At 42.0% G+C, this 19,962-nt stretch overlaps 3 protein-coding genes across 3 annotated transcripts; all 3 read right to left on the bottom strand.

The window, feature by feature from the left end:
• Positions 1–6,110: 6,110 nt before the first annotated feature.
• On the bottom strand, positions 6,111–6,554 carry LOC103164462 (keratin-associated protein 2-1). Its single transcript, XM_027428192.1, has one exon. The coding sequence runs from the start codon at positions 6,552–6,554 to the stop codon at positions 6,111–6,113; it is 444 nt and encodes a 147-aa protein (XP_027283993.1).
• Positions 6,555–10,720: 4,166 nt separating this feature from the next.
• Positions 10,721–11,113, bottom strand: LOC103164462 (keratin-associated protein 2-1). Its single transcript, XM_027428193.1, has one exon. It carries the CDS (start codon positions 11,111–11,113, stop codon positions 10,721–10,723), a length of 393 nt encoding a protein of 130 aa, XP_027283994.1.
• Positions 11,114–17,905: 6,792 nt separating this feature from the next.
• On the bottom strand, positions 17,906–18,298 carry LOC100756301 (keratin-associated protein 2-1-like). The gene has a single exon (XM_027428196.1). The coding sequence runs from the start codon at positions 18,296–18,298 to the stop codon at positions 17,906–17,908; it is 393 nt and encodes a 130-aa protein (XP_027283997.1).
• Between the last annotated feature and the right edge of the window lie 1,664 nt (positions 18,299–19,962).

Below are 19,962 nucleotides of genomic sequence, written 5' to 3'. Positions count from 1 at the left end.
AATCCTTGGCTGGCTGCTGTTTCCCTAACTCCCGAAGCCTCTTCCTTGTTTATGTTTATGTAATTTTCCTCCAAATGATAATTGTTTGTTCCTGAGTTACTTGTTCAGTCTTCTGAAAGCCTGTAAAAAAAGTTTATTTTATTTGGTGTTCAATTAGGGTTCTTAACTACCGTGAAGGAGTCACTAGCGTTCTTTGGAAACATAAGCATGGATCACCCATATTCGCTATAATTTCCCTATTGCCGAAGGATAATTGGCTAATGCTGCTCCTGCTTAAGGAGGCTCAAAATTACTCATGTTGACCCTGGTAATTGGGTCTTGAATCTTATGTGGGAGTTTAATTCCTTTGTTTCCTTTGACTGGGAAGCAAAGGTGGGTTCAGCTGGACAGAAAAGACACTTTATTTTTGCACCTGGGAAATGTGAATGGATGGTTTCTAGTAATGTTTTTTGAGCATTTATCATGTTTCTAGACAACTCATCATACCTGGTATCAATCCATTGCCTAAGGGTGGGCCCAACTGCTGCTCTCATAATACTGGGAGGGAACTGAGCCATCAACTAATCAGATTGGCATTTTGTGGGACTCCTAACAGTGGGGATGGGGTGTCTCTGGTTCCTTTGCTTGCCCTTGGCACCCTTTTCCTCTTACTGGGTTGCCTTGCTCAGCCCTGATATGAGGGTTTGGGCCTAGTCTTATTTTAACTTGTTTTGTCATCTTTGGTTGATATTCCCGGGAGACCTGCTCTTTTCTGAAGGGAAACTGAGGAACAGTGGATCTGGGGGAGAGGGGAGGTGCGGGAGCTGGGAGGAGTGGAGGGAGGGGAAATGGGGGTCAGGATGTATTATCTGAGAGGAGACTAAAAAACATAGAGGAAGGAAGGAAGGAAGGAAGGAAGGAAGGAAGGAAGGAAGGAAGGAAGGAAGGAAGGAAGGGAGTTCCTTAAGGCTACAAAAAATCCAAGTGGTGAATCTGAAATCTGAACTTCTACTATCTGACTGAGGATAAAACTTAGTTTTCATTCTCTTCGCACGCGTGCGCGCACATGCGCGCACGCGTGTGTGTGTGTGTGTGTGTGTGTGTGTGTGTGTACATGTGTGTACATGTGTGTACATGCATATGCCATTGAGCTCCTGTGGAGATGAGAAGATAGCCCCAGGCGTGGGTCCTTGCCTCCCTCTCTTGTCTCCAGTTCCCGTCTATCCATAGAGGGTCTGAGATTACAGACGCCTCCGGCTTTATGCGGATCCTGGGAGTCAAACCCAAGCCCTCACACCTGTGCAGCAAGCACTTCACCCACTGAGCCGTCTCCTGGCTTCTTTGGTTAGCTAGTTTTTTACCTTAGGTGCTTGCAATGTGCAGGTGTCACGATAGCAATCTCAGGGCTGTTTAATTCATGTCGAAATTCAAATTCAGCAGGATTCTTGGTGCTAAAGATACTGATCTTGGGCATTTGAGGCGTTGCAGTACAATGCTGATAAAAAGCCCTGGAGATAATGGCATTGTGCATGGCATTATTGTTACTGCATTTTCTACCTTGGCACTGTTTTAAACAGCTCCCTCAGTACAAGATTTAAGTCAACTTTCATGATTATGGACTTAGTTAATTACTAACAATGAAACACAATGCTCAAGAGCCAGCAAGCTGGCTCAGCAGATAAAAGGGCATGCCACCAAGTGGGATGACCTGAGTTTGATCCCTGGGACCCATGAAGTGGGAAGAGGAAGCAACTCCTCCTACCTGACCTCTGCACACGTGGGTGTGCACACAATAAATCTAATCAACCAGTTCAAAGTGTGTCACCTGAAATTTGAGAATTCCACCTCTCTGCCATAAAGTGAAGATGAAACTGAACATTCCCTTACCAACCTCAAATAAATCAAGAGCATGGGATATAACCAGACTTGTTTTCCCCGACCACTTGAGTCTGTTTCTTCTGTATTGATTTCCATGGAAATCAAAACAGGTAAAAATATTCATGATGCTTCTCTTTGCAGATTTTCTATCCTTTTTGAATACCAGGAGCTTGTGTCTGTGTTTAAGTGGAAATGCAGATGTCTGGACATCAATGTTATAAAAATGATCCCGCTTATTCTCTTAAGTTTTCACTACTTCATTTTGGAGGACCCTGACCAGCCCTGTATGACAAGAACAAGGGACTTTTGGGCCATCATTTTTGAATATTTGATCCTCTGTTTAAGAGCCATCCTGCCTTTTTCTGAATGGAATGGATGGGGAGGCAGGTAGATGGGGGCAAATAGGGGGAGGGCAGGAGGAGAGGAGGGAGGGAAACTGCACTCAGTATGTAAAATAAATGAAAAGATGTTATTTAAATAAAAAAAGAGTGATACTGATGTTGCATGGTTTCTGTGTAGAACAGCATGGTCCTGGTTCTGGAGAGTTCTCCAATATTTTCATCTTCATTTCATGGATGCTCTATTCCAGTCTGTTCTAATTCTCTCTTGTATTTCTGAAGGATAAAGTGTGGGTGGTTGATGACCAGTCAATGAATGCACCATTCCTGCTTAGGGCATCCATGCTTCTGTATTCTTTGTATTCTGTGCTTTGTATTTGGACCCCAACCAGGTGACAAGAGATCCTCAAGGACTTCCTCTCATCCCCAACTTTCTAGCCTTAACCGAGTAATAAGGTTTTTTGATTTTTCTAAATACCAAAACACATCCTTTTGATGCTTCTGAGTTCAAATCCTTCTAGGTAAAAGGTGTCTCAACTCTTAACCATTTTATCCAGTTGGAAACAAGAGACCTGTATGTTAGGATTTGGGATGTTGACCGTGTTGTAAGCCTATTAAGCGCAGATGTACAGGCTGTGCCTGGATGTGGCACTGTGTTCACACAGAAGAAAGAGCATATCGGTCTCCATGCCAATGTACTGTAGGTCTGATAGGCTGTGTTCCCTGGGTATATGTTGACTTCAAATGATGTTTTGTCAATTGTTGTAAAGTTGTACTAGGGGAGGCCTCATTCCTTTACTTTATATACTAAAACTCATATAGCATGAAGGAACCATTTTAAAGTGTATAATAAAGTGACATTTAGTGCATTTTGTGTATGTGTGTGTTGTGGGGTACATGTACACAGGAGAGTGTGGGTGCACACTCCGAGGCACGTGCATATGGAGAAGGCCAGAGGAGAATATGAGGAATCTTCCTCTATTGCTCTCTATTATTATTATTATTATTATTATTATTATTATTATTATTGGGCATGTGTTTTGGGGGGTTGCACATGCCATGGGGTACAAGTAGTAGTAAGAGATTAACTTTGCTGATTCTATTTTTCCTTCCATCTTTACATGGGTTCTGAGGATATATCTCGGGTGGCCAGATTTTCATGGCTTGTTGGTTCCTCCATTTATTGTCTGAAACAAGGTCTCTCAGTGAATCTGGAGTGTTCCATGTTGACTAGGCTAGATGGCCAGAGTGCTCCTGGGATCCACCTGTCTCAACCAGCATGTATGGCCACGCCTGGCTTTTCATGTGGGGGCCGGGGATTGGAACTCAGAGCCTCCTCTTTTCACAGCAAACACTATTACCCACTGTACCATTTTCTCAACCTCATGGTACATTTCAGACCTCTGATGTGAAATCTTTTAAGTCACCTCAGAAGAATACTCTTTATAACCTTGAAGCCATCACTTGCTAAATGCTGCTAATCGTGACCTGTAGTCCACCATGTTGATTTTATGTCCAAAGATTTTATTCCATGGGATGGAAGATCCATTATGTGTCTTGTGCTTTATACCTGCTTCACCTCAGCACACCATTTGGATATTGGAATAAGACTGGTGATAAGATGTGACCAACATTATGTTCTGTATTCTGCTTCATAGCACTCGAGAGGATTGTATAGGAACAAAAATACAGGTTGGTAGACTGATAATTCCTTTCATCATTTTCCAAAGTACATATCGAAGATCACTGGTTACAAGACATTAACAAGTGAGATAACAACAGCAAACATCCTGGCTTTATCAGTTTGGACATGATGGATAGAGACCATCTTACTGCAGGATCCCACAGCCTCTTTAATGTTCCGAGGCAACTTACAAAATCTTCTAAATGATAGTTGTCCTGGTTTGATTTGCTGCTGCTATGATAAAAAGCACTTTGACCAAAAGCAACTGAAGGAAGGCAAGTGTTTATTTCCTTTGATACTTTGAAGTCACAGTCCATCACTGAGAGAAGGCAGGGCAGGAACTGCAGTGAGACCATAGAGGGACAAACCAAGTTGCTCACTGGCTTGCTCTTTAGCTTATGCTTAGCTAGCTTTATTTTCTTTTGGTTCTGGGTTGTTCTTTTTTACTTAATTCTTTTTAGTTTTTGAAAGTTTCGTATATGAATTTTGGATGTATTAATATCCAATGATGTAGTGACTTCATTTCTACCCCTCCTCCTCTATTCTCCACTCCCTCTCAAATTCATAACCTCTTCTTTTGAAATTAATGTGGCTCTTACTAAGTTGGGTCTCTTTAGTGCTGCTGACATGTGCTTGTGTTAAGGACAGACCTCTTGGGATTGGATGACATATCATGGATTTGTCCCCAAAGAAAACTGTCTTTCTTCTTTCTCTCAGGAGCCATTGATTGCCTATAGCTCTTTATCAAGGAGTACTGAACACTTATCCCTATCTAGAATTAATATCCAGAATATACAAAGAACTCCAAAAACAAAGAGCCAAGAAAACAAATAACCCAATTAAAAAAGGACTGTAGATCTGAACAGAGAGTTCTTTTTTAAATTTTTTTAAATTAAATTTTTTTGAACAGAGAGTTCTTAAAAGTTGAATTTAATTTGGCTAAGAAATATCTTTAAAAGTATTCAACTTCTGTAGCATTCAGGGAAATGACAATTAAAACTACTTTGATATTTCATCTCACCCCACTTAGAATGGCTAAGATCAAGAAAATAACCGACAGATGCTGGTGAAGATGAAGGGAAAATGAGACTTCATACATTTTTGGTGGGATCGCAACCTAGTTCAGCTTCCTCTCTTACACAGCCCAGGACCACCTGCCTAGGGATGGTAGTGCCCATAGTGGGCTGAATTCCCCTCCATCAATTAGCAATCAGGAGACTACCTTACAGGCATACCCATGGGCCAATCTAATCAGGGCATTTCTTCACTTGAGTTCCCTCTTCCCAGGTGACCCCAGAGCGTGTGAAGTTGACAATACAGACTAACAATAAAGCACATAATATTATTGTATCATTGAGTCGTTTTCCTCTTCAAATGTCTGAGGATATTGCCAGCATGTCACCTATTTATGGACGACCTACACATCTCTCCATGAAAGGGACACAACTCAGTTTTCAGATGAGAAATAGTTGCTCAGGTGAGTGAAGTGACTTACTTACTCAAGGAGTCATGGATCATGGCTTACACAGGCTGCGACTAGAAACATCTAATGTTATTATTCTGCTGTTTTGAGTTTATGGTCTTTCATTTTGCATTACACCTTAGTAGCCCTTTGATGTTTGAAAGAATCATATGTGGACTCATATATGAGTGACTGGATGGGTTTGGCAATGCCTGAGACATCTAAGTGACACAAACTTCCTATTTGAAAAATTGATCTTTTGGAACACAGACCATTTTGTACGAGTGAGGGTCCTAATTGCTTTTGTGTTTTTAAATGTTGTATTTTCCTTGCAGAAACAATGAGCCATTTAGTAGGAAATAAAGAAAAAGGATTATTAAAAGAACAGGCATAGTTAAAGAAAAGAAAAACTGTAGTGCCATGTTGAGACTCTGAAAAATTTCAGTGCTATTATTAACAAATTCCAAAGGAAAGTATTGACAATAACGTTTACCATTGAAGAGACCAAATACTGTTTATTAAATACAAGTCCCAATAAGCTACTGAAATACTTATAGCAATGTATTATATGCCCCTCTCACATTTCAGGGTTTTTGTTGCTGTTCAAGCCAACAAAGATGTTGACTTTCTCTCCGAATGAATTTACCTCCTGGGAAATTATGTAGCTGTGACAATAGCTGAGTTATCAATACTGAAATTCAGGAGATCTCTAGGGTTCTAGCTGGTCATTTTGAAGTGTCATCCTCTCAAGATTCTTGTCAGAAGGTTTTCAACAGCTGGGCTCAGAGCAGCTGGGCTGGCAGCAGTAGCAGCAGCAGGCTGGGCGGCAGCAGGACTGTCCACAGTAGGATGGGCGGCAGCAGGAGGCCTGGGCATGGTGCAGCTGGCAGCAGGTTGGGGGTGTGGAGCTCACCACGCAGCAGGGGGGCAGGCAGGTGCCCTCCACACGGCAGTCTGGGCGGCACCATCTAACTCGGCAGCTCACGCCTCCACTGCCACCCTCCTGGCCACAGCCAGTGCCACAGCTGGACTGACAACAGCTGGGCTGGCAGCAGCTGGGCTGGCAGCAGCTGGGCTGACAACAGCTGGGCTGACAACAGCTGGGCTGGCAGCAGCTGGACTGGGAGCAGCTGGGCTGGCAGCAGCTAGAGCCACAGGTGCCACCAGTAGAGCAGGTGGGAAAGCCACAGAAGCTAGTAGCGCAGCAGGCCATGGTGTCAGATGTTGGTTTGAGAGCTGTGTAGTTGAGATGAATTTCTGAATTCTGACTGCTTATTCCACCTGGAACCTTTTATACCCCTTGGGCAGGTAGCTCTGCGACAGGTAACATTTTTATCTTGTTACTCTTAAAACCAAATTTTCTGGGGCCTCTGAGTTACTTTAAACGTATCTTTAAATGGGTGTTTCCTTGTTGCTCAGCTAATGCTCATCATATATGTTCATCTGAGGTTGACATGTTAAATGCTTTGTATCCAAACAGAGTGGTGGTGATTTCCACTTGAGTCTTGGCCTCAGTTTTGTGTTTGTGGTCACAGCACCTGACAAGGTGACTCTCACCTATAATTATAATTATGGGGACATACTCATCAAATCTCAAATATTCAAAAAGGAATAATTGACCCTGGGTTGTCCTTCAAGAAGACTATATTTATGGGTCTGTTTTTTATTTTATTGGTAAGATCACAGTTTCTACATCATTGCACAGAAAGTTACACATAAAAAGATAAGTTACACATGAAGAAGAATTCACAGATCTCTCCAGATACATTTTGTATGATTTCTGTGAGCCCTTCTAAAGTTAAGACATTAATATTTGAGGAAACATTTGTCACTCAGGAGAGTATATGGACCAAAACCTGTTGTACTCCAATTTAATTTAAAGAAGAAGCTAAAATTTGTAATCGGTAAGTGGGGAAAAGTGCTCACAAAACAGTCAAGTGAAATTTATGCTTCCTTAGGATACTTAAAAATTAATGCTACATGTGGAACATTTGGGCAGTGTTCCTTCAATTTATGTTATTTTATGTTACTACACCATGTGCCCTGTAAAAAGGGCAATGAACCAAAGAAGAAAACTGCTTAATTTACAAAGAGGAGCCAAGGAGACAAAAGGAATCAGGAGATACTATTTTTCTGGTTTCTAATGTTTGTGAGGGAGATTAAAAGTGGGTCTTCAATATGTGTTAGTATGCACAAAAGCAAAGATATAGGAGAAGTCTTAGCAAATAAAAAGTTAAAACCATTTCTGGTAGTTGACAAAAAAATCAATGTGTTTTTCCATGAGGGACACAAAAGAAGTGTAGTGACCAAAAGTCGTTTTTTGCTTCTTGTGCTTATATGAATACAAGCACAAAGTTCTTGTATTCTTTCATGAAATAAGGATATTGTTTTGGAAATGGTAAGATTACATTGGAATATTATGTGTGCCAGTTTCAGTAACGATGTATGCTCTCTCATACCCATGGCGATGGTCACATGTAATCACTGAACAATGAAAAGATACCTAATGATTCATCTTTTGACCACTTAATATTTTAAGTGTAGAAACCAATACTCAATATAAGTATCACATGCTTGCTTAGTTCTACTATTCACAGAACACTGAAGGGTTATAAACAAAGAGTCTGATTATCTGCCTCATATTTTGCTCTGGTGCACAAAGCAGAGAGGTATCAATAGGATTAATTAATTAATGGAGTGGATTAAATAACAGAGCCATTCATTCGCAAAGTGATATACCATAACCTTGGTGTTGTGTAGAAATGACTTCATTTTCCTCAGTATCAGTTGAAAGAAAACACCAAGGTCTGGGAACAGATAAATTCGTAGAAGTTAAGTGAGCATTTGTCCTCACAAAGAGAAGAGTTGGACATGATAGTCCCGTATCCCGTCCCTAGACCAGTTCTTTCTATTTCATAACATGCTTTGTCCAGGTTCAGTGAGTAACAGTAAAACTCTTTGTGTACTCCTTTATTTTAAATGAATTTTAGCAGTTCAAGAATATAAACATGAGGTGTTGGGTGGAATATACCACAGAATAATAACCTGAAAAACAAAGCAAAGAAGTGAATGTTAAAATCCAGTTAAGCATTTGTAGACCATAAAAGTTTAGCCCAGAGTTGAAATAAATTGCTTTTACTTTCTAGTTGTTTCTTGTCTCCCACTTTAAATTTAATATACCTTGTGGTTTTCTGTGTTTGCCATCTTCATTCTCTCTCTCCCTCCCTCCTTCCCCTTCCCTCTCTCTCCATCCCCCTCCCTCTCTCTCCCTCTCTCTCTGAACATATGTGTTCAAGTTTTTGTGCATGTGCATGAATATGGAAGCCAGAACTCAACCTTGACTGTTATTTTCAGGGGCTGTCCATTCTTTTCCATTTTTGGAGGGGCAGAGTCTCTTGTGGGGACCCAGGGCTGGCTGGCTGATTAGTCTGCCACCATGTCTGACTTCTCCCATGGTACTAGACACTGAACTCTTTTTCTCAGTCTTGCATGGCAAGCACATTTACTTGAGCCATCTCCTATTTGTCTTCATTATAAAAACTCCTATAGAGCATCCCAACACCAACTTCTGTCATGACATGTGTGGACCCAAGGCTTTAAACAGCTCCTTAGCAGTTTCTTACCAATGCCATTGGGTGATTGGCAAAGCACATTAATTCTCTAAATAGTGCTTCTCCTGTTGCTCCTCATAGATCCAGTGCTCTAGCCAAAATGTTCAGATGACCTTTGAGGTCTATACCTTTGTCTATACTGTTTCCACTGATGAGAAAGCTACTCTCTTAATCTGGGCAACAAGAACGTAACTCATAAAAGATACTAGCATTTTTCAAATTTTCTTATTCCTTTTAAACAACAGTAACATCTTTGTGGATATTATATATGTGCACTTTTATTTTTCATGTTTTATTTAATTATTTCAATGTAGATACGACTCATCTCCTCAGAAGCTTTTAATGAAAGACAAAATTTAAGCTATTTAAGCTGGAGAGATGGCTCGGGGGGTTAGGAGCACTGGATACTCTTCCAGAGGACCTGGTTCCCAACACTGACAGGGCACCTCATCATCACCTGTAACTCCAGTGCCAGGGAATCCCATACCCTCTTCTGAAACCACCAGGCACACACATGGTGAACAGACATACACACAGGCAAAACAAACACACAAAATAAAAATTGTAAAAAATTAAAAGGACATAGCTTAATTTTTTCTTTATGACTATTACTTGTATGCACACATACATAAATGCAACGTCATGTGTTACTCATGTGTATATGTTTTAGAGATGACAACTTGGCATTGGATAACCAATAGGGGGCATGTCCATGGGTAAAGTGATGAGAGAGGTCCTTCTGTGTATATGTTTGTCTTATTGGTTGATAGCTTCCCTGTTGGCCAATAGGGAAGCAAGTTAGGCGGGACTAGGAGTCAAGGAGGATGCTTGTGATCCCCAGAAGAATGGGCGCATGCCGCCAGAGTCCTCAATAAGTTTATAAAATATATAGATTAATGATTATGGTTGATAATTAAGATAGAGAGCAAGTAAGAAATCCTAGTCATTGGCCAGCAGCATTGTACCTAATAAAAGTCTCTGTGTGTTATTTTGGGCACCCACGTGGTGGTGGGACTCGGGCGGCTTGGCGGAAAGAATTATCGTTACAGGGAAGATTGATTCTCTTTTAGTAGCAGCCACTAGTTGCGTACATCTTTACACTTAGGGGTGGGAACTTGTGATATTTTTGAGGGGAAAATTTTAAAACCTCAGTTGAATGTCTCTCATAGTCTATGCATTCTGTGGCTTGCAGGTGGTAAGCAATAAAAATTTCTTGGAGACCTAATTTTAAAAAAAGCATGAAGAAAACAGCCCCCCCCTCCTCTGGTTGGTTGCTCATGCTCCAGTGGATGGTCCTATGCCTATGCAAATTATTGCAGCATCAATTAGACAGAGTGGGTTAATGAAAAGGAGGCATGAAGTTGTGAGAGGGTTGTGGTTGGGGAGAGGGGAGGATGGTCTGGAAGGAGGTGAAGGGGAGAATGAGAGACAAATGTGACCAATGTAAGCTGTACATATGGAGTTCAAAGAATACATTAAAATAATTTCAAAGGCATAAATAAGTAATCGCAAAGCAATGACTTGTGAGGCCAAAGAAGAGAAATTTATTAAATAAATAAACATGTTCAAAGACCTTAGACCCAAGAAGGAAAGAAGTTCAAAGATTGCTACAAAGGTTTGCACAAGTCTTAACGGAAGGCTCCGGGCCTCCATTCACGAGCTGGTTGATTTAGGGCATTGGTGGCTCAGGGCAGAAAGTTAGAGAGAGAAACAGGAACATGACTATTTTTCAAAGGTGGTTGCTTGCCACAGGTGCTCAGCTCACTGCTCAGCAGCAAGTGTTGCAGGGGGAGGTCCTACAGGTGGTACGGCAGGGAGCAGGCTGGCAGCAGGGGGGCCTGCAGCAGGGAGCCTGCACAGAGATGGGCTGGCAGCAGGTGGAGGCCCAGCAGCAGGGTCTGCAGACCACAGCTGTGCAGGAGGTGGGGCAGCAGGTGATGGGGCGACAGCAGCCCTGCTGCAGGCTGCAGGGGTCACAGCAGATGGGGCGGCGGCAGGGCTCACAGATGGGCCTGGTGCAGTGGGGCACACAGGTCACAGGGCGGCACACTGTGGTCTGGCAGGACACTGGGCGGCAGCAGCAGGGGTCTCGGCAGCAGCAGGGCTGGCAGCAGCCTCCACAGCTCTGGGAGGAGAAGGATCCACAGCAGGAGCCGGTCATGGTGTTGTCTGGGTTGGAGTGGGGCTGAGGAGTAGAGAGCAGTTGGGTGTTTTCAGGTGTGATGTCTCCCCTGGGTCGGGTCCCTTTATATACCTGGCTGAGAGCTGATGACCCCTCTTGTTTATCTTTTGACTAATTAAGTCAACTTCTGTTTGACTAATGGTTGAGTCATGTTCTCATTAAATGATTCTTATTACATCTCTAAATATTAACATCTTACACTCACTGTTCATTGTGAAAACTTGAAAATCACAGCCATGAGATGATGGAGTGGCATTTGACAGAAAATTTTTTGCGTTTATGGAGTAGAGTGTGATGTTGTGGTACACTCACCCACCATGCATCAACCAATTCAGGAGGCAAGTCGCCATCATCATCTCAGACATTTATCATACCATTCTGATGAAGGCATTCCTAATTCTGTCTTCTAGTTTTGGTTACACAATATTGTTAACTAATGTCACCCTTTGTGTAATGGGACACCAGGATTTTCTTGGATTTTGGCTTTCCCAGTGGACCAATCTCCCCCGGCTCCTTCCATCTCTTGGGCTCAGGCTCATTTCAACCAATAACATTAAGATAAGCCTGCAGCAAGTGGCCACAGAAGAACTCAGTTTTCAATATTATTGAGTATAGTGAGGTATGTAGATTGTTAACTGGATTCTAAGCCAGAAACACTTGTCTATAAATGGAACAGGCATTAGGCATGTTGCTTTAAGGGATTCATTAGGAATACATTTACTTACCATTAGGTATAAGATACTATAAATCCTTTTGCTAGAACAGGAGCTCACATACAGAAAAATCAAAAGTTATTTTAGATGTGTTTGATTTTATATTCTACACAAAAGTGTTTTGCCCATATGCATATGTATGTACCATGTACATGCCTCATCCTCTCAGAGGTCAGAAGAGGGCATTGGGTGCCCTGGAACTAGAGCTACAGATAGCTGTATGTCACCACATGGGTGCTGGGAATCAAACCTTTGTTTCTTCTGCTCATTGAAAGTGCTCTTAAATATTAAACTATCACTGCAGTCCTCCAAAGTTTATTTTTGTAAATATTGTTATTGTATTGTATTTGTATATTATAAACATAGTAAAAGAAAGCACCTAAGGGCACTGTGAAGCTTTTGTTTCTCCAGTTCCAGATGTGTTCAACTCTGATTCTTTTGGTCACAGGGAACTAATTTTTATCTCTAAATTAGATTTTGTTTGTTTGAGTCAAGAACTCATTATGTAGCCCATGAATCTGGCCTTGAACTCATGATCCTCCTGCCCCAGCTGCCCGAGTGTTGGAATTACAGATGTATACCATCATGCCTAACTAGAAATGTGGCTTTTGTATGTTTGTGTTGGTCTATGTATGAGTACATGTTCACATGTGTGTCTGTGTATGCAGGTTCACATGTGGAAGTCAAATGTCCATGCTCACATTTTCCTTTTGTGATTTATCTTACTTTTTGAGGCACGATCTCTTTTTTAAAATTATTTTTTATTAGTTCAAATTAAAAACAAGCCTGCTTTACATGTCAATCCCTGCTCCCTCTCCCTTTCCTCCTCCCCCACCCCCACCAACCCCCTACCCTTCCCCCATCTGCTCCTCAGAGAGGCTAACGCCCTCCATGGGGGATTCCCAAAGTCTGTCATATCATCCTGGGCAGGGCCTAGGCTCTCCCCTATGTGTCCAGGCTGAGAGAGCATCCCTCCACGTGGGATGGGCTCCCAAAGTTCTTTCTTACTCTAGGGATAAATACTGATACTACCAGAGGCCCCATAGAGTGCCGATTCCTCCTCACTGACATCCACGTTCAGGAGTCTGGATCAGTCCCATTCTGGCCTCCCAGACATCAGTCTGGGGTCCATGCCCTCCCCCTTGTTCAGGTCAGCTGTTTTTGTTGGTTTCACCAGCCTGGTCTTGATCTCTTTGCTCGTCACTCCTCCCTCTCTGCAACTGGGTTCCAGAGTTCAGTTCAGTGTATAGCTGTGGGTGTCTGCCTCTGCTTCCATCAGCCACTGGATAAAGGCTCTAGGATGGCTTATAAGGTAGTCATCAGTCTCATTATAGGGGAAGGGCATTTAAGGTAGCCTCTCCACTATTGCTTAGATTGCCAGTTGGTGTCATCCTTGTAGATCTCTGGAAATCTCCCCAGTGCTGGATCTCTAGTACTTGGATGGGAGACATGATCTCTTACCTGAACCTGAGTTTCACTAATTCAGCCAAATTGTCAGGCCAACAACCTCCAGGGGTCCACCTGTCTCCACTTCCCTACAAGCTGGGGTACAAGTGCACAGTTTTTACATCGGTGCTGGAGGTCCAAATGCAGATGGTAATGCTTGTGTGGCAGGCATTTTACTCATGGAGTCATCTTCCTTGATCAGACGCGGTGAAGAGATTCCCCCTCCCCTTTTCTTGATATCCTATGACTATCATCAAGTGAAATGATAGATGTTTCCTTACTCTAGACTGCAAAGGTATTGTCCAACACATCTTTCAGGGGAGGCACACAGGAAGGCCACCCCACACTTGTAATTCTCTAGTTCTGCTCAAAACACACCAGGCGGGCTTATTCAGGAAGGGCCTCCCTACTTCTTACAACTTCCCAGGCAGTGACCTCCCCTGCCCCCACCACCTCCACACACAAGTGTGCCTGGGGCTCCAGGATCTAAAGTCACCTCAGTGGTAATTAAAACCTAGTTTTACTACTTTTAAAGGAACTGTTGTGCTGTTAGTAGCAAGTTTGCCTAGTGCTTACAAAGCCCTGGGTTTGAGCCCTAGTGCCGCATATACTCGCCATAGTGGCACACAGTTATATCCCAGTGCATGGGGAGTGGAGACAAGAGCATCTGGAGTACAAAAGTAATCTTTGGTTGCATAGTCAGCATGGGCTGCATGAGACACTACCACAATAGGAGAAAATAAGCAGGCTACCTGAATACATTGCCAACCGTCCTCAATTTCAGGTAGAGGATGTATGGTTCCTGTTCCCATTATCCATGACACAGGGCTGTGAGGGCTCAACTGCTTGCTCTGGCATTGGCAGCAAGACAGATGCTGTTTTCTGAATCCACTTATCCTGTAACACTCAACACTTACTGGCTTTGTGTCCTTGGGTCATATAATTGTGCATATCTGGATTGTCATGGGGATTAAATGAGCTCATACTTGTCCAGGAATTAAGAGCAGAGTCAGACACTCAGTGTCTTATTTTTGTTAGATGAATGAATGCATTTTAGCTGGCTTTGCTGGCTGGTAATTCCATTACTCAGGTTGCTAAAGTATGAGCATTTCTAGTTAGAGGAGAGTCTGAACTGTGTAATGAGACCCTATCTAAAACAACATATTTTAAAAGCTTATGTTTTTTTGGGGGGGGAAGGGAGATGGCTCAATGGTTAAAGTGTTTTGTTTTATAAACGTAAGGACCCCAGTTAAATTACCAGAATTCATGTTTGTTTGTGTTTTTAAAGGTGTGGTGGCATGTGATCATAATCCTATGTGGGGAAGAGACAGGCAGATCCCCTGGGCTACCTGGCCAGCCAGCCTACCTTAACCAGTGGTGGGTGGCGCCTAAGAGGTGACACTCAAGGTTGATCTCTGGTCTGCACATGCATGGGCACACATGTGCATGTGCACACACATGTCCATGCCCCACATGAACATGCATACACACACACACACACACACACACACACACACACACACACACACACACAGGTCATATTACTTTGGTCTATAACGGACTTGAAAATTTGAACTTAGAACAAAGTTAGATGTTTGATACAGGCCAGTTCTCTGCTCAGCTGCCACAGGATACAGATGAAATACAATAAATATTCCGTGATGGGTTTTCTTAATATCAAAAAGCAAATTTAAAGTACCTGTAAGGAAGACTTAGCACTCTTTCCGGGTCTTTGTTCATGGGAGTCAGACTACTACTGAGTGAACAGGACACATGTGTGAGAACTGTGGATGGAGTGTGTTACTGCAGACCCCCAGTCCAGCAACAGGCTGGGGTCCTTGGACAAAGCCTTTAAAAAACGTTGTAAAGAATTTAGAAAGCTTCCTACTGGCGGTGAGCAATATTGTGTGTGTGTGTGTGTGTGTGTGTGTGTGTGTGTGTGTGTGTGTGTAGCAAATCATAGGACCCCATTTAACACTACCGTTCAGCATCAGCATTGCGAAAACATTTTGTGTTGGAAATATTTCCCTGAGTTCTCAAATTCCTGGTTGCTCATACAAATGGATACGAACAATTGTACATATAGCATGAATAGCTAACAACTTCAAATTCTTAATTTGAAACATATTAATGCAGATTGTTTATACAATTGAGCTGATCTTCAACTGTTAAAAGACAAATTCAAGGAGGGGAGGGAGAGGGAACTGGGATTGACATGTAAAACAAACTTGTTTCTGATTTAAATAAAAAAATAAAAAAGACAAATTCAGTGTTTTATAATTTGGTTTTATTTTTAAAATATCTAGTGTTTCACATTCCTGTCAAACAAGGGACTTCTTTAACAGTACAAAACTGTTTAAGTTCAATTAGACTTTGATTAATAGGTAAGTTTTGAAATCAGAACATATTGAAAAAGGAACAAGTGTTTTTTCCAAAATAGTAATAGTTGCTCAAAAACTTATTTTTTTTACTTTGTTTTTTGGTTAGCAGACAAAGAAATGTGTCTCATTTTGACATGTTCATTTATATCACTATATTTTATTTATTATACACTTATTTGCTTTAACTACTATCTTCCCACCCAATTTAAATAGTTCCCTCTCCTTTTCATAACATATAAATTCTATTCTCTATTCTCCTTTACCCCAATAATAAATTTTATATACTGTATTTCATTCATAGTAAAAACATGTGCTTACTTAAAAATTATATAATTAAGAAAACCTGAAAGAGAAACAGAGTATTAGTATCAACTATGAGTAGTAGATTTTGTATAATATTACAGTTTAGGCATAAACAAATATAGTTTATTTCAGAATTTTTTCTCACAAAATGGCTTCATATATTATAGCTTACTTAATAATATGAATATGCTATGGACAGTTGTGTGGTATTTCCTAGTAGGTTTATCATCTTCATCCATTTAAATCATTTCTGTCACCTCTCTCTGTCTCTCTGATGCTTTCTCTGTCAGTCTGTCTGTCTGTCTGTCTGTCTGTCTGTCTGTCTCTCTCTCTCTCTCTCTCTCTCTCTCTCACACACACACACACACACACACACACACACACACATGCCCATGCACGCGTGCGTGCTTTTGTCTCTTTGACCAGAAATGGAAGAATGACAGGACCTTGGGGTCTCATATAGCCTTGGCAGACCTCAAACTCTGTAGCCAACATTGACTTCAAACTCCTGATCCTCCTGTTTCCAACTCCTTAGTGCCGGGACTACAGTATGTACATCCATGCCTGGCTTCTCTTTCTCTCTCTTTCTCCGCATCCCCTCTACCCCCCGCCGGCCACCAGATTTCACTATATAGCCCAGGCTGTTCTCAAAGCTGTGGTGATCTTCCTGCCTCAACCTCCCAAGTTCTGGTACTATAAGCCTGAACCACCCTGCCCAGCTGATTTTGTTAATTCTTTATGTGCTAGTGGTATGTAGTTTGACAATTTACTCATTTACGCATCATCCCCCTATGCTTAGTATATAGTCTTTCAAGAAGGTCTCTTGTTTCATCCTTTGTATGCCCTCAGTGTGGTGAACTCAGTGCCTTTTTGTAGTAGATGTACAGTAAAGACATGCCAACTGACAGAGCTTGATTTGCTTGAAAAATAACAATAACACACAATTTCTAAGCACAATGGTAAGCAGACTTGGAAGGCTGCTGCAGACTTAATAACCAAAAGAGCTGGCACTGCTGCTAACATTATAAATGTCACATAGAAGTGCACAGAAGGAGATTGATTAGTGAAAGAAGTGACGTTGGCAACCAACCAAAGAGACTTAGTGACGTGGGCATGAAGAATAGGTTTCTACCATACTGAGGACAAGTGTTATATTCAAGGTTGAAGTTTGGGAAATGTCTGTTCTCTGGGGTGATTTATTGACATCTCTAATTATAATTACATTTTATACCTATCAAAAACCGGCTTATTTCAATCCATTAGCCATTTTTTGTCTTCAAAGCAGAGATGATTCACCAGATGTAGCCTTGGGTTTCTCCCACCTCTGCTTTGCAAACTTTCATGATATCCCAACAGCTGTCCACTCAGGAGAGGAGACAAGCCATCAGCCTGGGCATGCAGATGTCCTCAGGACACAGCTTCCTAACAGACTGGTCACTGCAAGGAGGGTCTCAGTTGACTGGTGACGGTGGAATTTGGATGATGTGATCAATAGCTGGGGACTAACTGCCACCATTTTCATCAGTTTGGCTTGCCCCAAATGCCACTTACAATGATTCAAAGAGAACAACTCAGACTTTAGTTGGTTTTCACAACAATTTAAGATTATTCTGTATCTTGCACTGAAAAAGTTCTAGTAATTGAGGCAATAGACTGAAGGAAATGATCACAATGCCCATAATTTCTTTGCTGAGAATGTTGATTTTATTAGAAAACAGACAGTATGACCTAAAGATTAGATTACAGTCCAAAGAGGATGTAGTATTCTTCATCAGAGGAGGGTCCCCAAAGGTATCTCTCATGTATAGGTTGAATTAATTTGAAGAACATACTTGTCAAGAAAAAGCATATGTTTTTTTTATGTCCTGAGTGGCAGCAACGTGAACCTGGGCATCTCCCAGGGACCCTTAGTGTTAAAGTTGATTGGCTCAGCAGCAGGTGTTGCAGGGGGAGGTCCTGCAGGTGGTGCGGCAGGGAGCAGGCTGGCAGCAGGGGGGCCTGCAGCAGGGAGCCTGCACAGAGATGGGCTGGCAGCAGGTGGAGGCCCAGCAGCAGGGTCTGCAGACCACAGCTGTGCAGGAGGTGGGGCAGCAGGTGATGGGGCGACAGCAGCCCTGCTGCAGGCTGCAGGGGTCACAGCAGATGGGGCGGCGGCAGGGCTCACAGATGGGCCTGGTGCAGTGGGGCACACAGGTCACAGGGCGGCACACTGTGGTCTGGCAGGACACTGGGCGGCAGCAGCAGGGGTCTCGGCAGCAGCAGGGCTGGCAGCAGCCTCCACAGCTCTGGGAGGAGAAGGATCCACAGCAGGAGCCGGTCATGGTGTTGTCTGTGTTGGAGTGAGGCTGAGAAGTAGAGAGCAGTTGGGTGTTTTCAGGTGTGATGTCTCCCCTGGGTCGGGTCCCTTTATATACCTGGCCAGTGCTGATGATCCTCAGGACAGACAGCCATTTCCTTGTTTTGGTTTATTCCTTCTGTAATGGCATTGGTGGTTTAGTAAGTTCTCTTGACGTGTTTTAGGTGCTCATGTCCTTGTGAAAGATTATTTGTGTCCCTTCTTTAATGACAACTCATTATATCTTGCTATTTATGGTTCAAATATGAACTTAATAGCCCTAACTTCAAAGTCACCAATTATCTTCATAGTTTGATGGTGCTTTTGCCAGGTGGTGTTTTGATGGCACAAAAGAGCTGACGTGCCCTTGGGGTTACTTGCTAACAGTGGAAGTGAATTCAGCAAATCATTGTGCAGTTCTTTCTCTACTGCTCATGACAAAGCAAGGCAAGAATGTTGTAAGAGAATGTCAAAAAGAATTAATAAGAAAGGAATTTCCCATCTCCTTTGGGAGTTCCAGGAACACATCTTAGTAGGTCTGCATCTTCAGTGGCTTTTGTCTTAGTTACACATTCCCTGATTTTCAGTGTCTTAATTTTTATATGTCAAAGGGAATTCTATTGTTTTCAATCTTAGTATCACTGGATTCCAACTGCTTTGAACATCATTCTTAATTAAATAAATGTGGTAATTTATTCTTTGTAATTCCTATGAGGTAGGCATTACTATATCCTTCAATTTTCCTATATCAGACTAATTAAGTGGTTTGATCAATATTATGTATTAGTAGATGCTACAGCCAACACTCAGACCCAGATACATGTCACAATATTGTTTATGAGTCCAATGAGCTGCAGAATGAATGATGAGGACCACATGACCAGATATTATAGAATATTAGCTTCATTTGGTAATTTTAATGGTGAATTTACTTTTCAAACTATTATATGTAACATTTTCAGAGTCATCAGCATTCATTCTGTCTCTTACCAAATATCCTCTGGAACTGGAAGAATTGAGTCACATATAATTTAGGAATTCTAAAAATCACCAAATATGTCCCCAAACAAACTGAGCATAATTAAATAATCATGAGACACTCCGAACAAAGCCACCCAAAATATGAGGAAGTCAAAGAACCTGAGCCCATCTAGGAAGGCACCCATCTTCTCGTGTAACATCACTAGGTAGTGGGCTTCAGTCCTGTCTTGTCTATCTCTAGTATCACCAATACCTCTTTGTGTATTAGGCTTCATGGAGTTCATTCCCACCAACAGAATCAACTGTGATATTCAGTTGCTTCAAGCTACTGGGCCTTATTTTATAGCTCTTCTGCCTGCCCTTTTCTATAATGACTTCTGTTCTAGATCTGTGGTCAAAGGCTCCATTTCACTCCATTTCATGTGTTATGCTGTTTGCATAGTTCCATCTTTAGTATGTGTCTACTAGATGGCAACGTCTACTCAGCACTGTAGCAGCCACTATAACTGACCAGGGTGTAGGGTTACCATGAAGACAAACAAGCACCAACAGTAATAACATGTTTGGAAGGAACCAAAATGTTATCTATCTGAGAAAACACATTAAGATTTAAAAAAATGCTTCTAGAAGTATAAACTGGAAAATGCTGAAGGGAGTAAAGCAGACGTA

The sequence above is a fragment of the Cricetulus griseus genome, chromosome 7, assembly GCF_003668045.3.
Source record: "Cricetulus griseus strain 17A/GY chromosome 7, alternate assembly CriGri-PICRH-1.0, whole genome shotgun sequence".
In the NCBI taxonomy this organism is placed as follows: Eukaryota; Metazoa; Chordata; class Mammalia; order Rodentia; family Cricetidae; genus Cricetulus; species Cricetulus griseus.
This window is presented reverse-complemented; position numbering and strand designations above follow the sequence as displayed.

What these genes read in the sequence shown, in the direction of transcription:
- LOC103164462 (XM_027428192.1), bottom strand. Translation starts at nt 6,554, where the DNA reads ATGGCCTGCTGCGCTACTAGCTTCTGTGGCTTTCCCACCTGCTCTACT.
- LOC103164462 (XM_027428193.1), bottom strand. Translation starts at nt 11,113, where the DNA reads ATGACCGGCTCCTGCTGTGGATCCTTCTCCTCCCAGAGCTGTGGAGGC.
- LOC100756301 (XM_027428196.1), bottom strand. Translation starts at nt 18,298, where the DNA reads ATGACCGGCTCCTGCTGTGGATCCTTCTCCTCCCAGAGCTGTGGAGGC.